The sequence below is a fragment of the Oreochromis niloticus genome, linkage group LG9 (genome assembly GCF_001858045.2).
Source record: "Oreochromis niloticus isolate F11D_XX linkage group LG9, O_niloticus_UMD_NMBU, whole genome shotgun sequence".
NCBI lineage: Eukaryota > Metazoa > Chordata > Actinopteri > Cichliformes > Cichlidae > Oreochromis > Oreochromis niloticus.
Genome location: NC_031974.2, coordinates 1728527 through 1752064, shown reverse-complemented (window position 1 = coordinate 1752064; position 23538 = coordinate 1728527). Strand labels below are relative to the sequence as shown.

At 45.1% G+C, this 23538-nt stretch overlaps 1 protein-coding gene across 6 annotated transcripts in view; it reads left to right on the top strand.

Moving 5' to 3' along the window:
• rreb1a (ras responsive element binding protein 1a) overlaps positions 1 to 23538 on the top strand; it is a 56381-nt gene that overhangs the window by 14365 nt on the left and 18478 nt on the right. For 2 of the 6 annotated variants that reach the window (XM_019353556.2, XM_019353558.2), the window contains exons 2-6: positions 18833 to 18925; positions 19003 to 19234; positions 19997 to 20066; positions 20949 to 21038; positions 21944 to 22107. In XM_019353556.2, the coding sequence (XP_019209101.1) occupies positions 18833 to 18925; positions 19003 to 19234; positions 19997 to 20066; positions 20949 to 21038; positions 21944 to 22107 (649 nt within the window). Of the gene's footprint in view, positions 1 to 10834; positions 10937 to 18829; positions 18926 to 19002; positions 19235 to 19996; positions 20067 to 20948; positions 21039 to 21943; positions 22108 to 23538 lie in introns of all 6 variants that reach the window. The other 4 variants (XM_005468120.4, XM_019353557.2, XM_005468122.4 and 1 more) reach the window with 3 other exon arrangements.

The window sequence follows — 23538 nt, the reverse complement described above, 5'->3', positions numbered from 1 at the left end:
TGTGTGTGTGTGTGTGTGTGTGCGAGGTGCTCGTTTAGCTGGCACTGTGGGGACCGGTGTTAGTTTTAGACCGAGTGAGGTCCTGAAGGTCGGGTTCAGGGTGGTGGCTTGTGTTCAAGTAAGGAGCTAAAGAAAGACGTCCATCCTTTGTTTCCGCTCTTCTTTCTTTACTTCTATTCCTCCTTATTTTCTGTGCTTGCTGCCTAGTACAGTTATCATACCCTGTTTCCTTGTTGCATCCCTGTCTTCCCTCCTTGTTTGTCTCCTCCTTTTCTCTCTTTGTTCATTTCCTTAATTCTTCTTCTTTTTATTGGCCTTTTCTCTCCTTAGTTTGCCTCCTTATCTCCTTGTTTCTGTCCCCTTTCTGTTGCCCCTCCATGTTTTTTCTCATAGTTTCATTTCCTCCTTTTTGGGCCCTTCTGTGTTTCCTCTGTGGCTCAGTCTTGTCTCCTCGTTTTCTTTTTTATCTGTTGTTCCTGTTCTCGTTCTGTCTTTTTGGCCTCTTTGCATCCTTGTCCATGTCTCCGTGTTGTTCTCGCTGTGTTTGTCTCCTTTTTTCATGCACCCTCACCTTGTTTCCTCTCTTGGTTTCCTTACTTTGTTTCTGACGTCTTCTCCTTGGTCCCTTTGTTTCCTCATTTCCTACCCTCTTTCCTTTTTCTCTTTCCTTGTTATTCCTTTTTCTTTCCTGTTTCTTGCATCCTCTTCTACTTTTGACCCCTCCCCCTTTCTGCCTTTCTCTCCTTGTTTCCTTAGTTTGATCCTTTTCTGTCCCCTTGCCTCTTCGGGTCGTTGTCCTGTGTTCGGCTCCTCCTGCAGATGTTGTCAGGTGAAGCAGCTGTTTGCACAGTCGCCGTGTGTGCGTTGTTGTTGTTGTTGTTGTTCAGGTGAATGGAGCCTTCACAGCCGTCCTCCATAATCCCAGTAATCTGACTGTTAGCTGTAATCTGACTCACACACACACACAGGCTCCGCCCTGCTCTGAACAGGTACCGCTGTTTGTTCTGCAAACACAGGACACGCCTCGTTGCCATGGCAACTGCAGCACAGACATGCCCCCAGACTTTTTTTGTTTTTTCTTTTCTGGACTTGTAAAGGTGACGTCCACGTTTACCTGCACGTGTGATCGAGGAGGAGGGTTAGAGAGGTCCTTCCCTCCTCCTCCACTTGGTCGTTTCCTCTCCTTGCATCCTTCCCTGAGCTCTGCTGCCATCGTCTTTAACGCCGCCGTCACAGATGATAAAGTTTGCTTCAACCTGTGCGTGATTTAAATTCATTTAAATGTTACTGAAACCTGATGATGTCATCATTACGGACTGTATATAAAAGACAGACTGAGTGACGAGTGAATGGAGGATGCGAGCCTGCGAGTTTTGCTATGTTTCCATGGTTACCAGTTTTTGGGGGCAGTTACACATTTAAAAAAAATAAATGAACTGAATATTGAAAAACAGATCATTCATCCATCCATCCAGCCACATCCACAGGGGGCGGAGCCTGTCCCAGCTGGCCGTTTTTCAGGTTTCTGACCTGTTGTTAGAAAAACAAGGAGCAGTTTTCATCATCGAGTCATCGTTTCCATCAGTTTTCACATTAAAATAGAGGAGAGACGCCCGCTGAGGCTCTGGGTCAGGTGACTTCATCCAGATCACTCCTCCTCCTCCTCTTCCTCCTCCTCCTTCCTCCGCTGCTATTCTTGGTCCTTTTTCTTCTTATTTTAGTGCTTTTATTTTGAAGTGACAATATTTACGGTTACTGATGACACACAGGCACACACACGCAGACCCTGTCCTCCAAATTACTTCATGTGCTCTCAGGTGTGAATCGGGGGTTGTGGCAGTAGGTGTGCCCACCTGACTCCATTCAGCTTTCAGAGCAGAATAACAATAAACCCTCCCATGGGAAAGTGCTGGTGGGACACACACACACACACACACACACACAAAAGGCCTCTGAGTCTTTTCACGCAGCTGAAACCTGGTCTTCATCAGCACCACGCCCTACACACACACACACACACACACACACACACACACACACACACACACACACACACACACACAGGATGAAGTTTTTTCTTCTTTGTTGTTCGGCCGTTTCTCATCCTTGTTTCCTCTCCTCTCTCCTTTTTCCTGCTCTCTCATCACCTCAGGTTTCTCCTCTGTCTCCTTGTCTAACCTCCTTTTTTCTCCTCCTGGTTTAATAAACAACTTTCTTCTTCTTTTCTTTTTGCATCCGTCTCTCCGTCGCTGCCTTCTTCTCATTCTTCCTGCTGCCTTCTTCATCCTGTTTCTTCCTCTTCATCTTTATCTCTTCACATTTTTCGGCCTACCCCCCCCAATTCTTCTCCTCCCCCTCCTTCTCCTCCCCGTCCTTCTCCTCCCCCTCCGGCTTCTCTTCCTCATTCCTTTGCTTCGCCGCCTTCATCTCTTCCTTCTGCTTCATTCCTCTTTCTTGGAGCCTGGATGCTCACCGGTTTCCTCACCAAGAAGAAAAACCTAAACGTGCAGAAAGTCTTAAAGACATGATATGAATCTTCTACGAATCAGGAAAACCTGAATGTGTTCACTGAGTAGTTTGTAGAGTGGAGGTGAGGATGAGTGTGAAAATGTTTCATCTGTCGACAGTTTTTATTGTGAAAACTTTGAGCTCGATCGACTCGTCCGTTCTGTTTATAGCACAGAATAAAAGCTGCAGTTGCTCGGATGATTTGACGTGAAAACACACACACACACACACTCTGCAGGCTGGTGTGTGTGTCGCCTTGAGGCCTCGCTGCATGCTCAAACAAGCTAAAGCCAGTTTGAGCTCTGAACGTATTGAGCAGAGGCTCGTCCTGTATTTCAGGTGATGAAAGAGCTGTGAGGGTTTGCATACAGGGAGATGTGGAGGAGGAGGAGTGACTCCTGCAGGAGTCCTCTCAGGTCACTGATAGGTTTTACATCCTTCCCAGCATCCGCAGACACCTGAGCGCCGCCGAGGCTCCTCCTCATCCTCGTCCGCCTGCAGGAAACAAACTCCAGGTTTAGATCCCAGGTGTGCAGCTGGTCAGTATCGGAAAACCAGGACAACGACCCAAACGCGTTTGTTACTCGTGTTAAAGTCACAGAAAACAAAGAAACGGCGTTTTCTGCCCGAACCGTTAAAGTCACCCGTCTGTCTGCTCGTCTGTGTGGAGCAGAGCGTCTTCTTTCACGTCTGTCTGCTCCCATTGTTCTCTTTTCTTTCTTTGAACGACGCCACTCCTGCCTGACGGTGAGCCTTTCACTCCAGCTTCACCTCTGTAAACACGTTTCAGGCTCCTTCCAGGCCAGGGCGGCCTATCAGGAGCGAACAGGCCCCTCAAAATCCCCTTTATCCTGAGTGGGTGTGGACACGTTTAAATTAGGACGAATAAACAGACTTCAGGTTTCGTCACAGGTAGCGTCCCGTCAGGGCCACAAAAACCAGAATACAGAACAAATACAGTTTAGACGACAGCACCAACAGTCCTGCTCTCATAGAGACCACAGCAGAACAGAGAAAACTGAAATGACCTAAAGGGGCCGAAGAGAATCATCAGTGAGCCATAAATTACAAAACTAGATGTCAAACAACTGAAAAGAGACCAACGAAGAGAAAAACTGATTTTAAAATGTGTAAAATAATTTGACGCGAGATCCAAAACTGCCATGAAGCAGCAAACGCCCAGGAAGACTGCAGAGAGCTCTGACATGACGTCCAGAAACCGTGAAGCAGCCACAGAACAACAGAAGTTTTGTGTTTTGTTTTTGGGACGGCGACGAGTCGTCTGCAGAGGATTTACATCATAATGCAACGATACACGTGCGCCCGAGGCGGCGAGCTCAGAGAACGACGACGGGAAGGACAAAGACTAAACGACCATGAAGAGGTGTGAAACAGGAAGAGTCAGAACAGTCAGAGTAATCAGAGTATTCAGTCCACTTAGAGAAAGATTTGAGGGCCGGTGATTTTATTGGGCTCGGGCTGAAACCTGCTCACACTTTTCCATCGTCGTCTGACCGTCATCCGTAAACCAACACAGATGGACAGAGCCGAGAGAACCAGAACCAGAACCACAGAGACCACAGAGACCAGCTCCTCTCTGCAGGGAGAGCAGCAGACGACACTCTGCTATGTTATGGATGTGGCCAGCTGTGTGTGTGCGCGCGCCTCCTCCCACTCCTTCGCTCCGACACACACCAGTTTCTGTCAGCCTGCAAATATGTGGGCTGTGTGTGTGTGTGTGTGCATTTTTGTGTTGTTCACACACAGACGTAACACTCCCAGTTGTGTAAGCAGGCGGCGTGTGTGTGTGTGTGTGTGTGTGTGTGTGTGCAATGAATGTGTTGCTTGTTGAGGAGAGAGACAACTGCTGGATGTTGGAGGAGTCGTTGTCTCTGTGGGGATGGAGAGACTGAGGAAGAGAGCACTGAAGTGATGGAAAGATGGAGAGGAGACGCTCGGCGGCTCAGAGGGAGAATAAAGTAGAGTTAAAGTTTAGAGGGCGTGAGGAAGGACGTGTTAATGTGTGTCAGGACGGGTTAGATTAGTTTGGCTGAACATTAAGACTGAGAGCCGGGAGCAAAGTTCAGCTGGAGGACTCATGTTCTCCAGCCTGTTAAATAAATCAGTCCGAGACACTCGGCAACAACCAGGAGACGCAAAAAGACGGAAAATAAGGAGCAGACGGGACCCAAGAAACCAGGAAAAACCAGGAAACTCCAGGGTGCAGCAAAAAAAGATGGAGAATTTTTTCAAACAAGTGAGGCAAAGCAACAAAAAGACCAGGAATGTTTAAATCGACACCACAAATGAACAAAACAACACAAAACTAGGTGGCATCCTATCACAGGGAGAGAAGCTACACCTGAATCTGCATGAGCCACAGCAGACACCGCTGTGCCTAATAAACTGGACACTGAGCTGTGTGTCGGCATGATGACCAGCTCTGCTGCTCGTGTGCGTGCGCTAACATCTGCTCGCCGCCATCGCGCTGAAGACACTCGTGGCGCAAATGTTTGGCTGAAAGTGTGCAGAGCTGGCAGGTTAGCATCTGCTGACTCCTCACACACACACACACACACACACACACACACACACACACACACACACACACACGTAGCTCGACCAGGTTAGCATCTGTTAGGGTGAATGAATGGAGCTCTCACAGCAGAGAGAGCAGAGGTCGCTGGCTGTCTCCAACACCTGTTTAAGTGTGTGTGTGTGTGTGTGTGTGTGTGTGAGACAGCTGCTCAGCACACAAAGAAAGGACACACACCCCCCACACCCCCCCCAACACACACACACACACACACACACACAGACACACACACACACACACACACACCACGTCTGTAATTACAGAAGAAAGATGGAGGACAGCCCAGGAGGGTCCAGTCTTTGTGTTCAGGTTAAACAGGATGAAGCATCAGTGGCAGTCTGGTGTTTGTAGTTTAATCATCAGTCTGAATGACTACAGTCAGACCAAAAAAGTTCTAAAATTATAAATGAAACACAAAACATGGAAAAATAGATCAAAACAATAAAAATGTGACAAAAACAATGACAGTAAAATGCTAAAGTGACAACGAGGACGATAAACATGCAGAAGGATTTTAAAAAATACAAAAAGAGGGCAACAAAGTTACAAAACATTGGAAATAAAACAAAATCCATGCGATACAAAACTCTACAAAACTCAGCGAATGAACAAAAAAATCTAAGATGCAAATGAAAAAACGGAGAGGCTGAAGTTCACAACTGGGCCGTAAAGCTACAACGATGAGCTGTGAAACTGTGAAAGTGAGGAGGGAGAGAAGAAAGAAGAGCCGCAGAGATGAGCGTTTGAAACGAGGTGTGTTTTATTGTGTTGGTATTTGCGTGGGAGGCCGGGCGGCGGCGCATTTACAGCCCGTCTCCTCGCGTCACAATCACAGCCGGCTGAGAAAGATGCTCTGTGTGCCTCTAAATTCATTCTCTCATGCTCCTCATCAGTCAGCTGATGCCTTCTCCCGCTCGGACACAGGAAGTAATACTGCAGCGTCATGATGGGCAGACGCCGGCGTGCGCTGCGGTTTGAGCGCGGCTTCCATCACACTCTCAGTCAGACATGTTGAAGCTCAGAGTTAACCAGTAACCGCGTGCACTGACTCATCTGAGGAGATAAGGATGCAGGGAGGGAGAGAGGAGGGTGGAGGTGGCCTTGAGGCGGCAGCGGGAGCCTATCCGTCGTCAGGTTATGCAGAGGGTGGCGGGCCACCGGCCAATCAGGGCGCAGCAAAGTTTACAGCGTCCGTGCGGGATGAGCAGCGGCTCGTCTGGTCTGACTGGATTCTCTCTCTCTCAGGCGTTCGCTTCTTTCTCGGGTTCTCCTTCTTCTTTTCTCACTTCCTGTTTTCTCCTCCACACCCTGTGGATCCTCTCTCTCTCTCTCTCCATCTCTCTCGACCCGCTCCATCCCCGCCATACGAGCGCAGGTTGTGAAATAGTTCAACGAAATGCCCCGTTTCCTCGTTCAGAGGCCCGAGTGACACCCGAGGAAACCATCCCAAAGCAAACAGCAGCAGACCCAACGTGTTTCCAGCCGAGTAAACACGAGCGTTCAAACGCCGACGATAACGGCAAAGACGTGACACAGGATGCCAAACAGATACGTTAGAGGCTGAAAACGACATAACTGAGACATAAACCGCTAAAAACAAAAAATGACACAAAACAAACCCCAAGTGATAAATCTGAGGAGAACAGACACATAAGGTCAGAAAGGTTTACGGGGACCCAGGAGCAGAGAAGTGTCTCAGCAGAAGCTGCCTGAGAATAGTCACGTTTCTACGTTAGTTTCACATTCATTCAGCTTTTAGCTCGTTAAAACAGCACATGGAAAACAGGAAGTGCCAGCAGCAAATTCTGCTTAATTTTCCCAAATGTGCACAAAGGCTGGAGCTCACAGTGACTCTCGTCTAACTGCACTCTCACTCTTATCTAATCCTCCTTTTCTCTAGAACTCGTACAGGTTTCTGCCTCTCAGGTGTTTCTCCTCCTCTCTCGCCTCCCTCTGCACTTGTCCATGCCTGTCACCCGTCAGCAGAGCGGCATTCTTCAGCGCACGCATTCCTCGTCCCGCTCGGCGAGTTATTTTTACCATCAGAGTGTATTACAGGGCCCCGCTCTGCCGCTGGCCTGCTCACACACAGTTAAAAGCATCATCACCAAGCTCCTCCTCGGGTGTTTGTGCGTTTGTCACGGCTCACATTCTGTTCCCAGTCAGCCCATTTACTCTGTGACGCGCTCTAACCAGAACACGCCGGTGCCGCGGCCTGATGGGCCACTTTAAGCTCTGATTGATCAGCTTTAACTTGATTATTTTCAATGCAGACTTGCTGAGTAACTGAAGGCAGTTTGTTACTTTTAGGAAAATCACATAATGCTGTTTGCAGACCCTGGATTGGTTAAATTCTGCTAAAACATAAAACACAGCTGGAAGGCTTAATGCTAGCCTGAAAATGAAGCTAATTTCACAGATTTATATTTATATTTTATTAAAAGAGTCGGTGTCATCAACATGGTGAAATCTCTAAAGTTTACATGCTAGCTGCTAATGCTAACATTAAAAAAAATGCTATCGTGGTGCACTGTATTTATATATTGCGAAAAGATCATATTTCCTCTTTTAGCATGATGTAAAAGCTACGTGTCACTTTTACGTTTATGCTAATGACTAATTTTTACGTAAAGGTAAAAAGCATGCTAGCATGAGGTTCATGTGAAGTATCTCTGACACGGAGTACGAGATGCTAATGCTACTCTGTAGTCCTGTACCTGTTTGGCTTTAAAAAAAAAATACTATCATTAATGTTGTTAATTCTTTATATCGCCTTTGTTTAACAAACTGCATCATCTGTTGTTTATTTATATCATGTATTTTATTTCAAAGATACTTTTTAAATTATTGTTATTATTAGTAATCAAAACAAAGATTTGACTTTGTCTATGAAACCACATTAACCTTTAGTTTATTAATCTTACTTATGATGCTAACAAGATAAAAACAGAAACTTTGGCTAGCACGGGTTAAAGTTAAAATGTGTATAATTTAAGATCTCTTTAACTTTGAAGGTCTGTTTACATAAAACTGTCTACTGTTAGCATGTAGCATGATGCTAGCATGTACAGTTTAATGTGGGTGTTAATAAATCATTATTAGCTTGTGTTTTGTTTTAAATGGATACAAAGGCAAGTTTCAAAGTATGAAAGAGTAGTCTTAGAAGATTAGCTTCTGCCTTGATGTTAGCATCTCGCTCACATCAGGGCCTGTGTATCGTTTCATAGTCGTTATGTGCTTTATATTTATTAACCTAAAGTTTTGACCCTGCTGGTATTAACAGCGCTGGCAGCTCTGGTTTCCAGTTTTAAGCCACGTGGAGCCGTTTAGTGCTGCAAAGCTAGAAACAATGCAGCAGGCTGTGTCTGCAGCAGAACAAAGCTAAAGTGAGTTAGTGGGGCTAGCTCATTAGCTGCTGGCTTAGCGGGGGCTTTGTGTGGTGGTGGGGGAACACGGTGATAAATCCTAGTTTAGGTGGGAGCCGTGGCACCTCCCTGTATCAGCTTACACCTCCTTTATCTGCAACAATACTCAGCCCATTAACACTGACGACAGGCCCTCAGCAGCAGATAGAAAACCCATTTGTGAAGCTCACGACAGCTTGATTTTAACGTGAACGGCTGGAGAAATGCTCGCTTTCTTTAGTCTGTTCTGTCTGTTGCTTCTGCGTTGTGGAAGAAAAAATAGACACGAGCACACAAAAATGGGCCCAGGGTCAGACTTTCTATACGTGCAGAACCTCTCTCAGATTAACCACGTTTTTACCTTTTCTTTGGCTTCACGGTCAGTCGGTGTGAACGTGCTCGCTATAGACTTTTGTATAACATGCAGGATGTGCTAAAGGTGAATTTGGCTTTATTTTTCAATCCCTTCACACAGGACAGCCTCTGAATAACCACATTTTTCACTTTTCCTTGGTTTCAAAACCGTTCTTTGCTCGTTGCTGGCTCAGGAAGTCGTCTGTTACACACTTATTTTTCTAAAACTAAATAAATCCAGACTTAGAATATCTCTGTTCATTTTTTCATGGTTTCAAAGTGATTCTTGGCTCACAGCACTGATGCTTTAACATTAACAAATATTTTTGGACAGTTTGTACTGATATTTAGTTCTACATGTATTTAGCTCTCTGCATCCTCGCCTTCCTCGTCTTCCTGTAAACGCAGACTTCTCTCAGTCAGTGATGCGGGTGCAGACGTTTTCTATCCTCCCTCATCCTCCTCACCTCCAGTCTCAGCTGCCTCCTAATTGGTCTTACCAACCCTGTTAAGCTCTTAATCTCTCTCTCTGTGTCTCCTGCCCCCCTTCCATCATCCCTCCATCCATAAATACGTCCCTGAGCTGTGCAGCCTGTTGCATCCCTCTTTTGTCTTTTTTTTGTCTCGCCCTCCCTTATCATAACCTCGCTTCGCCCTGTCTGACAGATTAGCGTCTTTGGGCAGCTCAGTTAACCCTCTGTTTCCACATCGCCTTTGTGTTTCTTCTTCTTCTGCACTTTTTATTTCTGAAGCTGTAAATAAAAATAAAACGTCCTGACAAACGTCACTGCTGCGGGCCGACCCAGAGCGTCTCCTTGCTATCTGACGTCGCCCTACATTCAGCAGATAGCAGGTATCTCTCTGTTACCCATGATGCACCGGGCCACTCTGGGCCTTGATGGTGCCTCCACAGCTCAGTTTGTGTTTTGTGTTATCTGGCAGCCGTGATTGTATCAGCACATAATGCAGCACACTGACCTCTGTACTCACTTTTTATTTGTAATGCTGGACCTGAAGCTGTACGTGTGCGTGTATGTGTATGTGTGTGTGCGTGTGTGTGTGTGCGTGCGTGTGTGTGTGTCAGAGGTGGTGAAACGACGAGTCTGACTCAGACTTTGTGAAGCAGGCGTCTCCTTCGCTCCTGTGCGCGCTCACCTTCACGTCCCTGCAGCTCTGTGTGTTGTTTCTGCATTGTTTACTTTGTTTATGTGGACATGAACGTTTACAGGCGCGGGTCCGTGGAAACGCTCGCTGTGGGCGGATACATTCATTGTTTAAATGTGTTTGAGTGAAATCAGGGGGACGCATGCCTGGGCTGTTTCTTCTTCCACAGGGGGCGCTCTCGAGCTCGGCCAGAATATATATTCCACGATGTAAACAGCAGCAATAAATGATCGAGGGAATAGATGCAGTTCTGTTTCTATTGTAGTAAAATCTGTGATTATCGTCACGGCAACAGGTGCCGTGTACGCTCAGTACAAAAGCCTAATAAAATATGAGCTAAATGACCACTGTGCTGTATTACAGTATTTACGGTAAAACGTTAAACAGTAAAAACTTGATAAATTAAAATACTAATTACAGTAATGACACGGCTCTGTGTCATGCCCACTGTGGGTGTGGATAAAGGCCTTCCTCAGGGTGGACACTTCAAATAAAACCAGTGTTTGTTCAAACTGCAGCTTGTGAGCTGCTGCATACGTAGATATGCAACTTTAAACAGAAAATAATAAAATGATAATAGAAGTTAAATAAAATGCAGTGAATGCAGTTTAGCTGCACTAGCATCTGCTGTGGAGGCGTTTCCTGTAAAGGTGAATATTTGTGTTATTCTGGAACACATCGAGTCCAGATGTTCACGTTGGTGCATCCAAACTTTGTGTGTTTGTTGTTTACATGTTTGTCTGACTGTATTTGTGTGTAAACGTGTGTTTGTGTCACTGATGGTCTCTCTGTGCTCTCCTCCCTGCAGTGTGAGCAGTGGTTGCAGACACACACACAACAAACCCCGCCCCCTCCCGCCCCGCCCCGAGACAGATTCGAGCGAGCGATCGTTGCTTTACGAAAAGGACGGGTAAATATGCTCCTCCCTCCTTTCTCATCTTCATCCCGCCGCCACCTTCACCTTCCTCCTCCTCCTTCCTCCTCCTCCTCATTGTTTCGCCATCTTTCATCCACCTGAAGCTCACCTGTAAACACTCCCAGGCTCCGCCTCTTTGGTAGCTCTGGGAACGAACGTTTCTTCCTGTTTCTTGTCGCACAGTCCGCCATCTTTGTTTCAGTGGTTTCTGCTTCCGCTTGCATGGCGTTTGGCCGTCTCTGTCTCTGTCAGCGCTTTGCGTTTTCGTACTGAGACCTGATTCCAGATGTGTTTGCTCCTGGAAATGTTTCAGGGAGTTTTCTGGCTTTCCGAGGAGACGGAAGGTTGGACGTTTTCATAAACGCCTCTTCAGTCTTCTCTCTGTGCGCTTCTATCTGTCCAGCCTGCTCTCACCACTGTATTACGACTTTACGAGCTGAAGCTCCTGAAGCTCCTTTAACGTTTGTAACAGTGATGATAACCAGACTTTACAAAGTGCTGAATGAAGCCCAACATTAGAACCACAAATAAAACTCAATAAATAAACATTAAAGGAAACAAACTGAGTTGAAATTACATAATAAGATACTGTCAGTGTGATTAGTGTTTGGGCAGATGGCCCCGCCCCTCCCTGAGCCTGGTTCTGCAGGTTTCTTCCTGTAAAAAGGGCGTTTTTCCTCCCAACTGTCACAAAGGCTACGTTCACACTGCAGGTCTTAATGCTCAATTCCGATTTTTTGATCAAATCCGATTTTTTTTTTTGTCTGCTTGTTCACACTACAAATAAAATGCGACAGCAAACGCGCTCTAGTGTGAACGCTCAAAGCGGCCCGCATGCGCAGAAGAAGACGTCACACACAACTCGCTCTGTTTAGACCCAGAGCAAACAGTATTGTTTGACTGATGGCCCTTAATATAAAGACTTCGGACTTTACGTTTCCCAATTTTTGCTTTAAGTTATTTTGTTATTTACATAATAATGTAAATAACCTAATAATGATCCTTATTGCTGTTTTAGAGGAGCGGTGCTTCAAAGGATAATCTGCAGATTATACAGTACAAATAAAATGTTCACGTTGTCTTCCCAACAGTTTCACTAACATCTACACTGGATGGCCAGGAAGCGTTCACGATGTCTTCTTCGGCGCTGATAATTGGCGTCTGTCTTGTGTCAGTGACGTAAAAGATGGATTTAATGCGACATGACCGTTCAAACAGCAGTCGCTTTCTAAAACATCGGATATGTATCGGATTCAGTACCACATACGAAAGTGACCCAGATCGGATTTGAAAATATCGAATTTGTGCCGTTCACACTGTCATACCATGATCGGATATGGGTCGCATAGGGGCGAAAAAATCTGATTTGATGCGCTTTCGCCTGCAGTGTGAATGTAGCCTAAGTGCTGCTCATGGGGGGTGATCAAGCATCCCCCAGAAAAGTATAAAAACATGGAAATGAAAGCGATTCATGTACTTTAAAAACGATTATATTAAATAAATGTATATAATTAAGCATTTCAGTTACATCTATGATGTTTTGTTTTTTTAAACCATGTATGAAGAACATTAATTTACTTCAAGTTTAAAAGGGAGTAAAAACAGAACATATAAACTGTAAAAGTAACTTTACACATTTAAAAAAAAATCACTTTAAAAATGTATAGCAGGAGTTTTAGTAATAAATTCTTACTAAAATGTGTTTTTATTTAATTAATGATGATGTATTAATATACAAAAACAGAACATTTATTCTTCAATAATTATGAAAGTATTATTACTACTTAAGAAAATAATCTTTATTTAATTAACATTTAATGTTTAATTTCCATAATATTACAATTATTCTTTTTTTAAATTAAATCTTTGACAGTTTTCAAAGATTTTGAAGCATGACGATAATAATGGCACAAAGTAAAACACTAAATATTATATTAGAAACAAATTTAATTTTATTGTTTTTAATTTGTTAAAGATCTTTATAGTAAAACAGTGTGAAGTGTTTGGTAGGAGGAGGAAAGATGGGGCAGCACGCGCGCGCACACACACACACACACACACACACACACACACACACAGGGGAGGATGGATGTGTTGAGGAATCTGCTTCCTGATTGGCTGAGAGCTGCAGACATTTTCCACTGTGAGCGTGCTCGGTGGTTGGCTGAGACGCTCCCCTCCCCCGCTCTGCCTGCCGGCTGCGGTATGCTGTACAGTGGAGCCAACACACCGTCGATGCTATCTCAACACTTTATCTCGGCGGGTCTAAACTCCACACACACACACACACACACACACACACACACACACACACACACACACAGAGGAAGCAGTCAATGTGTAACCGAGCTGGAGGGCAGCGAGCAGGCAGAGAGGGAGGGGAGATGAGCAGAGGAAGAGGAGTTAGAAACAGTTTGTAAAAGGACGATGGAGGAGGAGGTGGAGGAGGTGGAGACGGATGGAGAACGTCTCTGAAAGGCAGTGGACGTGCTGTCAGTGTTTAGGGATGTTTAACATGTTTTTAAATGTAAACATGGTGTCCTGGGATGGCACCTCCTCTACTGAAATCTGATTGCCCACCTCTGGTGCCACCACAGATTTGCGCTGCCATGTCAGTGCAAGCATGGGCGTATATACAGGTGGGTCAGGGGGGTCCATGTCACCTTTTTCCTCTTGAGACATCACTGCAGGTCCAACTATAAAACTGTAATGTAGTGACGTGCACTGGAACCTGTTGTGTTTGTTAGAGCTAGAAACTCATCAGAGTGATAAAAGATGATCGAATTTAAAGACGTAAATATTAGTGTTCAATCAAGTTTCAGTGTGGCAGCTAATTTGTTACAGCGTCACTCTGCTTTGGTTTCAAACTCAGCTCTGGGTCCCCCCCTTAGAAATCGGGGAGTGTGCCACCCCATCTAAAAACTCTTATACACGCCCCGGCTTGCATGATTCCTTTGAAATCCTCCCGTGATACAACCGTTTGCTGTGTGGCGATTACAAAAGGGGCCGCTCACATAAAGTGGAGCTGCATGTGGTGCCTGGGTGTAAAGAATAAGACCTCTGTGCTTTTGGGTTCAAGTCAACACTTGGTGTTTTTTCTCTCTTCAACAAAAACGGCTTTTGTGCTTCGTTGAGGTGGGAAAGTTGCTGCCTCGACATTAAAAACTGGCGCCTGTTTATTTTGATGCTTTTAAATGTTGATATTAGCAGTACGCAGCATGTATGTGCTCGCAGATGTCCAATTTACAACTTATAATTATTATATTTTTAAATCAGTGTTTTGGGGACTGAAGTTGTGTAGCTTTGAAGTGTGGCTGTGCTCAGATCAAATATGTCTTACACATCTGTCTGCGTCTGCACTGAAACGTGGTCATGTTTTTAGAAAGAAGGCAACACACGACATGCTTTTGTCCATGCAGCTCAGAGAAAGTCATCTCTGCCTTGGGATATTCGGCTTTTAGTTTCACAAGTGTGCGTTAACAAGTTTGGGCAGAGTTCTGCAGCGAGGAAACAGGAACGTCGGGATCGGCGGAGCGGTGGAGGATGGGTGATGGCAGCTGAGTGTTAGATGGAGGCTCGGGGGGGGAGGGGGGTCATCAAGAGCGAGCGAGAATGCCCATCAATCTCTCTCTTTGCGAGCACACATGGGGAAGCAGCAAAACGCTCTCTTGTGACTCCCGTGAGTGTGAACTTCCTGTTGTGGTCAACCAGCGCAGAAACAGAAAGAGATAAAGAGGCTCTGACTTTCTTTCAGTTTCTCTTACGAGTTTGGTGAATTCCCATGAATAGCATCACTTCTCTCCATCACTGTCACAAGGTTGGAAATTATCCTGGGATTTCCTGTCGAGAACCTGCCCAGTAGATTATGGATTAGATCATAAGGTTGTGAGTTTAGCAAAAGGACATTTACAGCATTACAGAGGCAGCCCTGACCGCTCTATGCTGCAGCCAGCGCCATATTTCATCACAACGTTGTTATTCTTAGATAATCAGCGCTAACGCTGCCAAGCATCCAGTGCTAATGTGCACTGAAAATGAAGCAAATGCAGATGCACCAATGGCTGCAGTTCCTCTAATGTCCACTTGGGGCTAATTCAAGTTAACATTTTCAGTCTTTGTGGATCTCACTCGCTATAAAAGGCACAGCACAAGTTATTTATTTTTAACTGTTAATCATGCAAATATACAAAACTGCAGTTCCAGAATAAGAACGTGTTGCTAGAAATAAGCGAAGTCGCTCCTGTTTAGGTAAACAGTGTTGCAGTGCTGTTCTGAATGAGGCCGAGAGGGTGATGGATGAATAGATGGAGGGAGAGTGACAGTTTAGGGAGGTGTAATAAATAGCCAACATATGGTGACTGGTTCCTGTCCTCCCCCTCTCTCACTTCTCTATCTCCCCATGCATCCCTCCATCCCTCTGCTCACATCTCTCCTGCTAAACACAGACTGTTAGCTGACACCGGGGAGGACTCACAGATACAAAAACACAGTGGTATAAATATAAATGGAAAAGGTTAGAAAAAGGAGGAAGAGGAGAGAGCTGACCATGGCACAGTCTGCTTTCTGTAGAAGTTTGCCTCTGGCCTTTGTGTCCATTAATTGATGCTAGATAAGGTTTCTACTGTTTGCTAACGTAACCATAAAGCAGTATACAGTTGGGCCATTTTGCTTCACCTGGTGAATTTGGGAAAATGAATGCAGACGAGGCTGTTCACACCAGCGGCTAACTCACTAGTACTGTTAAGCATATACAAACTAAAAAAGTACAAGTAAAGTGAATTTATATGTTAGTGATGATTACTGTCTGAGATTAACAATGCTAATTGCAGCTGCTAGGCTAATGCTATAAAAACATAGCTAGTGTGAGAGAGGGAGATTATCTATAACTTGGACTTCATAAACTTGTGACGGGTATTTATCATAAAAGAAAGAAACTCTGCTTTGGGCTGGTGAAGTAGCCTCTTATCATGCTAGATGCTAACTTTAGTGCCAGAGCCTCTAAGGCATGCTAGCCAACAATAACTATTAACAAAAGGTAAAAACTGGATTATATCAGAAGGTTAAAACAAAGTTCATGCAGACTTCTGTAGTAAAATTATAAAAACTTGCATGTTTCTGCTTCCCAGTTATCAAAGTGAATAAGAGACGAGGACAGAGAGGATGCTCTTAATCCTCATTTACATCCTTTACCTCTCTAGCCCACACATCCATCCTGTGCTTTGTCTTCCATCCATCCCCCACCCTCTGGCTTTAATAACCGTCTGTCGCTGGGTTACATCTTCACACAGTTGGTGCACAGCAGGAGGTTCATGACGTGAAATCACTGACGTTAGACGTTAAACTTAACTAATTCTGCTGGTTAAATACTTACAGTGTAGAGACAGAAATTAATATTACTGCATTGGTAAAAACTTTTTGACGTTCTTGCTTTCACAACAAATTTAAAAAGGACAGAAATGAACTGATCTAAGTGCTTGTTGACGTGCAGTTAGCATTGTTAGCATGGTAGCTAAGGTAATTTATCAACTCTTAGCAGGAGTGATAAGGGCTGTACTGTGTAGTTGTCATGTGACTGCACCTTTTAAAGTTAAGAGTTGAAAGTGTGTCACTGCCACAGCGTCCTCCTAAGGTCAAAAGAGGGTGATGGTCCTTACAATGACAGATGTACGAGTACACACACACACACACACACACACACACGTACAGATACATTCATGCTCAGTGGCTCCAACACGGTGACCTTTTTCTGCTTTTGCATGGATGTGCAAGAATGTCAGGATGTCAGAGCTGTTTGTGTGTGTGTGTGTGTGTGTGTGTAATACTGTGTGTGTGTGTGTGTGTGTGTGAGAGAGAGACAGTGAGTCAGGAGGGAGTGTTAGAGTGTGTGAGAATGATGGCTGGGAACAGATGTAGTAACATCAGCTATCACACACACACACACACACACACACACACACACAGTGCTCAGACTTCGTGCTGCGTTCAGGGACCGTTCCTTTTAAACTGGTTTAAACATCGTCATAGATGTTTGTAAAACTTTGGCGCAGCCTCTGCCGTCTATTTATTTATTCATTATTATTCTTTATGATATGTGTTGCATTGACACTTGCGCATGTTGGCGCCGTCTCTCAGTTTGCAGCGTTCAGAGCAGCCCGGGTTAGGACGGTTGATTTTGGGAGGGTTATCTTTCTCCATCCTTTTTTTTTTCCCAGCTTCCTCTGTCCTCTCCTCTCACAGCCATCTGTTGCCGTTCGTTTCTGCGGGCTGTAAAAAGTGCTGCCCGAGCACTCTGGCAGCCAATCACAGCGTCCGATTGCGTGTGTGTGTGTGCGCGCGTGCACCTGCCGTGGCCATGTAACAGTGTGTCATGCAGGAGCGGTGATACACTCAGAGGTCAGTGGAAACACGGCGCGCTCGCTGCCAGCTGTCAGCGCTCTCTCGCCACGTTCCACTCGTCCTTTCTCTTTTCTTTTCTCCTCCTTTTCTTCTTCTTTGGTTTTGCTTCATGTGCTGTTTTCATTTGCTGTAACAGAGACGTGAAATCTGTGCAGTAAAGTCATCGCGCTCAGACGTTGTCAGACCTGTGTTGATGTTAACGATCACATAAAAATGTTTGTTTTTTAAATTCCTAGTTAAGATGATCTTTAGATACCAGAGTAGTTTTTTCCATTTGTTCCCACTTCTTTGTTTCTTTTTACGAGGACAGGGTAAAATGTCGAGAAGCTGCTGTGTTTAAAGCATTACAGCGTTTAAATAACGGCGCTGCCCTGCAGGTACATTACAATAACGGTTTAATGCTGTGGTGCAACTCGCTGTGCCAAAATCAGGAAGAGCACCGCTGACGAGGATGTGATGTCAGCGTGACTCAACTGCTGGCCACAAACATGGCCACCGCGGGAGGGTAACACTGAAGTCGCTTGACTCAGCGACACGCCAACTTTTCAGCCTGCAGAGTTCGAATGTTAGTGTCGGGCTGATCGGAGGCGTTTGACTGCAGACTGGACCTCCACTGACTTTTTCATCATTTTTAGGACTCGCTGCTTCTTTCGCTTCCTTCTTTCTTTGAACTAGGAATGTCCAACACACACACACGCAGCCTCTTTCTGAGCTGCAGGAGGAAGTGGCCGGCTCTGGAGCGCTTCTTCCTCTGGGGGCAGACAGGAAACTGTAATTAGCTTTCGTCTTCTCCTCTCTGCAAAAAGGAGAAGTGCCCCTTCTCTCCTCCATCCTCCTCCTCCTCCATCTCTCCCTCATATGTCGCTCTGGGCTGGTAGAAACAGGTGTGAGGGCTGCAAACCCAACGTTTGGTCCCCTCTGGTCCAGTCGGCGCTCAGCCAGAGCTGCTTTTGTTCGCTCATAGGAAAGTCTTCCTCTGCTGTCTCTCTTTGTGAAGCTTTTAAGTGTCAAAGTAAATCAGAAACTCAGGAACACAGCAGTGTTTCAAACATGCACACAAACGATACATTTAACTGAAATTCTTTCATAAAACTGCTTCTTTTTAAAAAAAAATCTTTCTCAGGTTTGCAAACTTTGTGTTTGTTCTCCTTCTGCTAAAGCTGTTCATGCACTTCTGCAGCACTCGCAGGGTTTTTGAAAAGTTTTCTTCGGTGAAACCAGAAACTCTGGATGTGTCCGCGGAAAGTCAGCACTGCTGAGCTCCCGTGCTATTCTAATCTCAGTCAGCCCTCACCCTTCACACACCACTCAAAAATCCTCATGTCTCCAACCGACAGAGGAGTTTGTAACAATCAGCCGAGCCTTTGTTTACTGTGCTGCGGCGCTCGCTAATGCATCGCAGCTTTAAACGCACACATTTTTAAATGGACTTTGGTGGGACGGCTTAGAGGATGGTTACTCTCTAATAGTGTGTGTCTGTCTGTATTCCAGCAGTCATGGAGAACTCCACAGAGGAGCGGCAGGAAGGGGGAGGAGCCAACACTGAGCTGACTGAGGAGGAGGAGAAAACGCACAATAACCTCAAAGGTGCGCGCCAAACCCCGGTGAACATTTAATGGTTTTAGCTAACAGAGTAATTAACAGTCAGCGATGCTGCTCTTCAGGAGCGATCAACGGAGTGATGGAAGGAGCAAAGGAGGTGGCGAGCGGAGGAGCGAAACTACAGAACGGAGAGAAAGGTGGAGGAACCGTGGGAACCGGAGGAGGCGGAGGAGAAGACCTCTCCTCCATTAATGCCATGATGTCAGCAGTGATGTCAGCAACAGGGACCATTAACGGCGGAGACGGTGGGAGTGGAGCCCCTTCAGCCTCCTCCTCCGCCGGCCCCTCCCCCAGGTGATTACAGACAGATTTCAAACTTTATTAAAAACTAAGTTTAAAATTTAGAGAGATGATGAGCTAAAGTCGATATTTAGCTGCTTTCTCGTGTTGGCTTCAAACTTGAATTCATTTCTGCACCCAAATGAACCAAGTGTGAGTCAAACGGTGTCCACAGAGCTACATCTCAGTCTCTGTGTGGACCAGATTAACATCTGCAGGTGGAGGTGGAGGATGAAATACTCCCAGACATGTCTGCAGGACAAGTTAACGACATTGAATAAGATTTGGCCAAACGTACCTGTTCAAGTTTCCTTCAGCATCGCTGTAACCCAGAGACATTCATCACAAACAGGAAGTGCTGATAGACAGCTCGGCTGCTTTTAATGGGACAAAATATAAACAAATGAACAGGATTTAAATGGCAGCTCACAGAACAACAGGAGGTCATTTCAGCTGTAAGTGTAATTACTCACATACGCTCCGGGCTGGATTAAAATCACTAAAGCACGGCAGGAAACATGAAAACAGCCCCACCTCCTCTGGAGGAATAAATCCCAACAGGATGAAAACCAAACAGAATGAAGCCCGCTTACTTATTAAAGAGATTCTGCACATAATTTACCAGATTCTTTGCTCTGGGAGCATGAAAACACTCATTTTGTAAAGCAGGAACAAACCAAACACACCTACTTCAAAAGGAAACTGTTGAGTCTTTTTTGTTTCTCTTTAAACTTTTTATTTATGTGTGAAATGTTTTGTCTTCTTCTCCGTTTGAAGCCCTTCACCGAGCAAGTCCCTCACGGCAGCCATGCGAGCCCCTCCCGGCCGCAACGCACGACGCAACCAGGTACGCAACACCTCGCCGCGTTGGCTCAGCCTCCGCCTTTGCTGTCCGCAGCAGGACGTGCAGCTTCTCTTCTTCCCTCCTTTTCATGTTTTTTGCCTCGTCACTGTGGTTCGTTGCTCCTCTCCCATCACGCTCACTGGCATTCCACGGCGCGTCAGAACTTCCTGTGGTTCAACAGGAAAAGGAAAGCGCTGCCTCTGAGTGGAGGGTGTGTGTGTGTGTGTGTGTGTGTGTGTGTGTGTGTGTGTGTGTGTGCGCGCGCGCGCGCAGTAATTTGTAGAGATTGTTTTCTCAACGTTTCCTCCCAGAATGATGAGCAGACGGGGCCTGACTGTGAGGACATTTAGCCTTCTGCCTCGGGTCTTCACAATTAGATGCACCTTCAAAGAGGTCATCAAGGCCTTTTAGACGTGTTTTAGGGTCCTCTGTCCCTGAATGAATCACGATAACATGAGTCCCCCTAAATCATCATATTAGCATGGGTCCCCACGATGATAGAAAGACAGATTTGTGTGTGTGCAGCTCTGCAGCCGCTCGGTCAGTGTTGCAGCTGGATGTGAGGCATCGGCTGACATTAGGTCATCGGGTCAAACTGGGGCCACTTCAGCCCACATCTGGACACAGCTGTCAAGCCACAAACATGCTCCACGGGGTGAAGCCTGGTCCAGCCGGCGCCGTCATGTGACCCACACCCTATAATGTTTTGACTGTGGTAATCACTGTGATTTGGTTATTTCAGCTTGGTTTTTGTGGTAGCATGTTTTAAATATAACAGAAGAAGAAGAAACCAGTCAGGTGTGAGTCTAAGTGCTGCGCAGGTCATGTGACAGTTTGTAGTTTCATGATTGGATGACCTTTGATCTTTGTTTTCTTTTCCTTCAGGAAACCAAAGACGACAGCTCATCTTATTGTTGTCCGCTGTGTGACAAGAGCTGTCAAACACAGCACCAGCTGACCATGCACATTAGACAGGTAAACACACCCCACAGTGACGTGATGTTAAAGAAATAACTGAAGATGTTCAGGAGAAACCTTCTATGTGTCAAAGCTGCTGCGGCCTGAGTGACCAGTTTAATAAGAGATGAAACGGTAACAGATGTAAGAAATATGTTCGATTTATGAGCAGTGTATATATTAGAATTTTATTTTGAAAGAGCATCCTCTCTTTTGAATATATTTCAAAACATTTTTTTACTCAATGGCATTGTGATGCTTTTCAAACAGCCTTGGTAACTTTTGGGGCTTTTATCTTGAAAATTCAACATATTACAAAGTGTTATTTTCCTTAAAGTCAGGCTGATGTGTCTAAGCCCAAATAAGTAAAATCCAAATAATAACTTTTCAGAATAAAGTATGTCTGCTTCCTAGATGTGTATTTTATTTTGAAAGGATAGCATGTTTAAGATCTTTGATGGCCTCGCCAATATCATGCCAACAGTCTGTTACCAAGTTACTGCAGGATTTTACTTCTACTTAAATCCAACACATATCTAGTGACCTGAGAAAATCAGGCTACTATACAGCCAGGAGGCTCTTATTTTGAAGGTGAGTTCAGCAGACACAAAACAGCAGCTGATGTATAAATAAATGGTCACACAGTGTCTACATAATAATAATGATGATAATAATAATAATGATGGATTGCATTTATATAGCGCTTTGCGAGACCCTCAAAGCGCTTTACATGTGTGTTTTATTATTATTTTATTCTTTGGGACTTTTGGTTTTTACTGGGGTACCACTATTGTGTGATGATACTCTTATTTTGAAGGGGTGCGTCCAATAATGTCAAACATTACACACGTCCGCTCTATGACCGCTCATAAAATGAGGTAACTCTGAGCTGCCGAGTCACCACGCGTGCCTTCTGTCCGCAGCACAACGCCGACGCCGGAGCGACGGATCACTCCTGCAGCATCTGCGGGAAATGCCTGAGCTCGGCCTCGTCGCTCGACAGACACATGCTGGTCCACAGCGGCGAGCGGCCCTACAAATGCAACATCTGCGGCCAGACCTTCACCACCAATGGCAACATGCACAGGTGATCAGAGCATACACACACACACGCCCTGTTACCTGCCAGCCAATCGGAGACGAGCACCTCATTCGACTCTTTGAAGTGTTAGAGTTAACATACAGAGGCAAACATCTGGATCAACCTCATATATGTGATCATTTAAGTTTAAAAAATCTATGTTGGTGTCACTGCTTAACACACACACACACACTATACAAACTCTGGGGGAGGAAGTTGAGTCTAACATGATCACCAGTCAACCGTCATGGGAGAACACCACCAAACTGTGGTGTGGAGTGTGTGTGGGAGAGGGGGCGGGGGTTACACAGGAAGTTGGAAGATGACTTTTAACAACCCAACCCCAATATAAACACACACACACACACACACACACACACACACACACACACACACACACACACAGAACTACGCCCAGTCATTTATTTATCAGTGACGTCCAGGCTTCACCATCAGACCCAACAACCTAACTGTATCCTGTGTGTGTGTGTGTGTGTGTGTGTGTTCATTAGCCAGAGTCTGCATCACAACAAACACCAAACCAGACATTACAAGAGGAAGTTTAAAAGTTCAGATGTTAATATTTATAAGGTCGATGTGCATTTTATTTTGAAATGGAGTATTTCAGATACTTTTTTATTTTCATTTTATTTTTATTTTTTTAATAATTATCATCATTCCCACATTTTCCAAAGCATCCTTCCTGTTCTTCAGGCTTATATTTATTGATGTATTTTTAGCTAGCCTCTAGCTGAGGCTATTTTTACCTGGTTGGGCTTTTATTTTGAAGCTTTACAAGAAAGAGAAAGGTCATGGATGGCACTCTCCATTGAACATGTATTAGCTTTTTGATTCGTAATAATAATTTGTAATAACAATAATTAGATATGTTTTACATGGGAACACTGTTACTGCATTTTATTTTGAAAAGCAGCCCCCAGGTAAGCTCCTCTAAAGCAGCCTGGTAACGTTTTGTAAGTTTTTACAGACTTTACTTTGAAAAGAATCGACTTTTGTTCCATGTGAGCAGCTTTGTTTGGACTTTAAAGAGTAATTGGAGCTCTGCGCTGACTTGAAGCCGTTAGCCGAGGCTCTGCGGTGTTTACTGGAGGATTGTTGTTCAGCCCGTTGGTTTGAGCCTGACAGATGTCGGTCTGTCTCTGTGTCCTCTCTCTCAGCGATGGTATGAGGAGCTGTGGGCAGGAAGGAATGACTGTAGGCCGACAGACGCTCTCAGATCTGCTGGATGTCGCAGATGTTTTTCACTGTGTCATCATGTTTGCTTCAGTTTTACTGGCTCTGCCTGTGCTCGCGTTATTTTTGAGCTCCTCTGAGTTTTAAAGACATTTCTGCTGCTTTAAAGCGTCTGAGCTCAGACGGAGGAGCGTGTGTCTGCAGACAGGCAGCAGTTGGATGAAAGAGCTTTATTGTAGTATA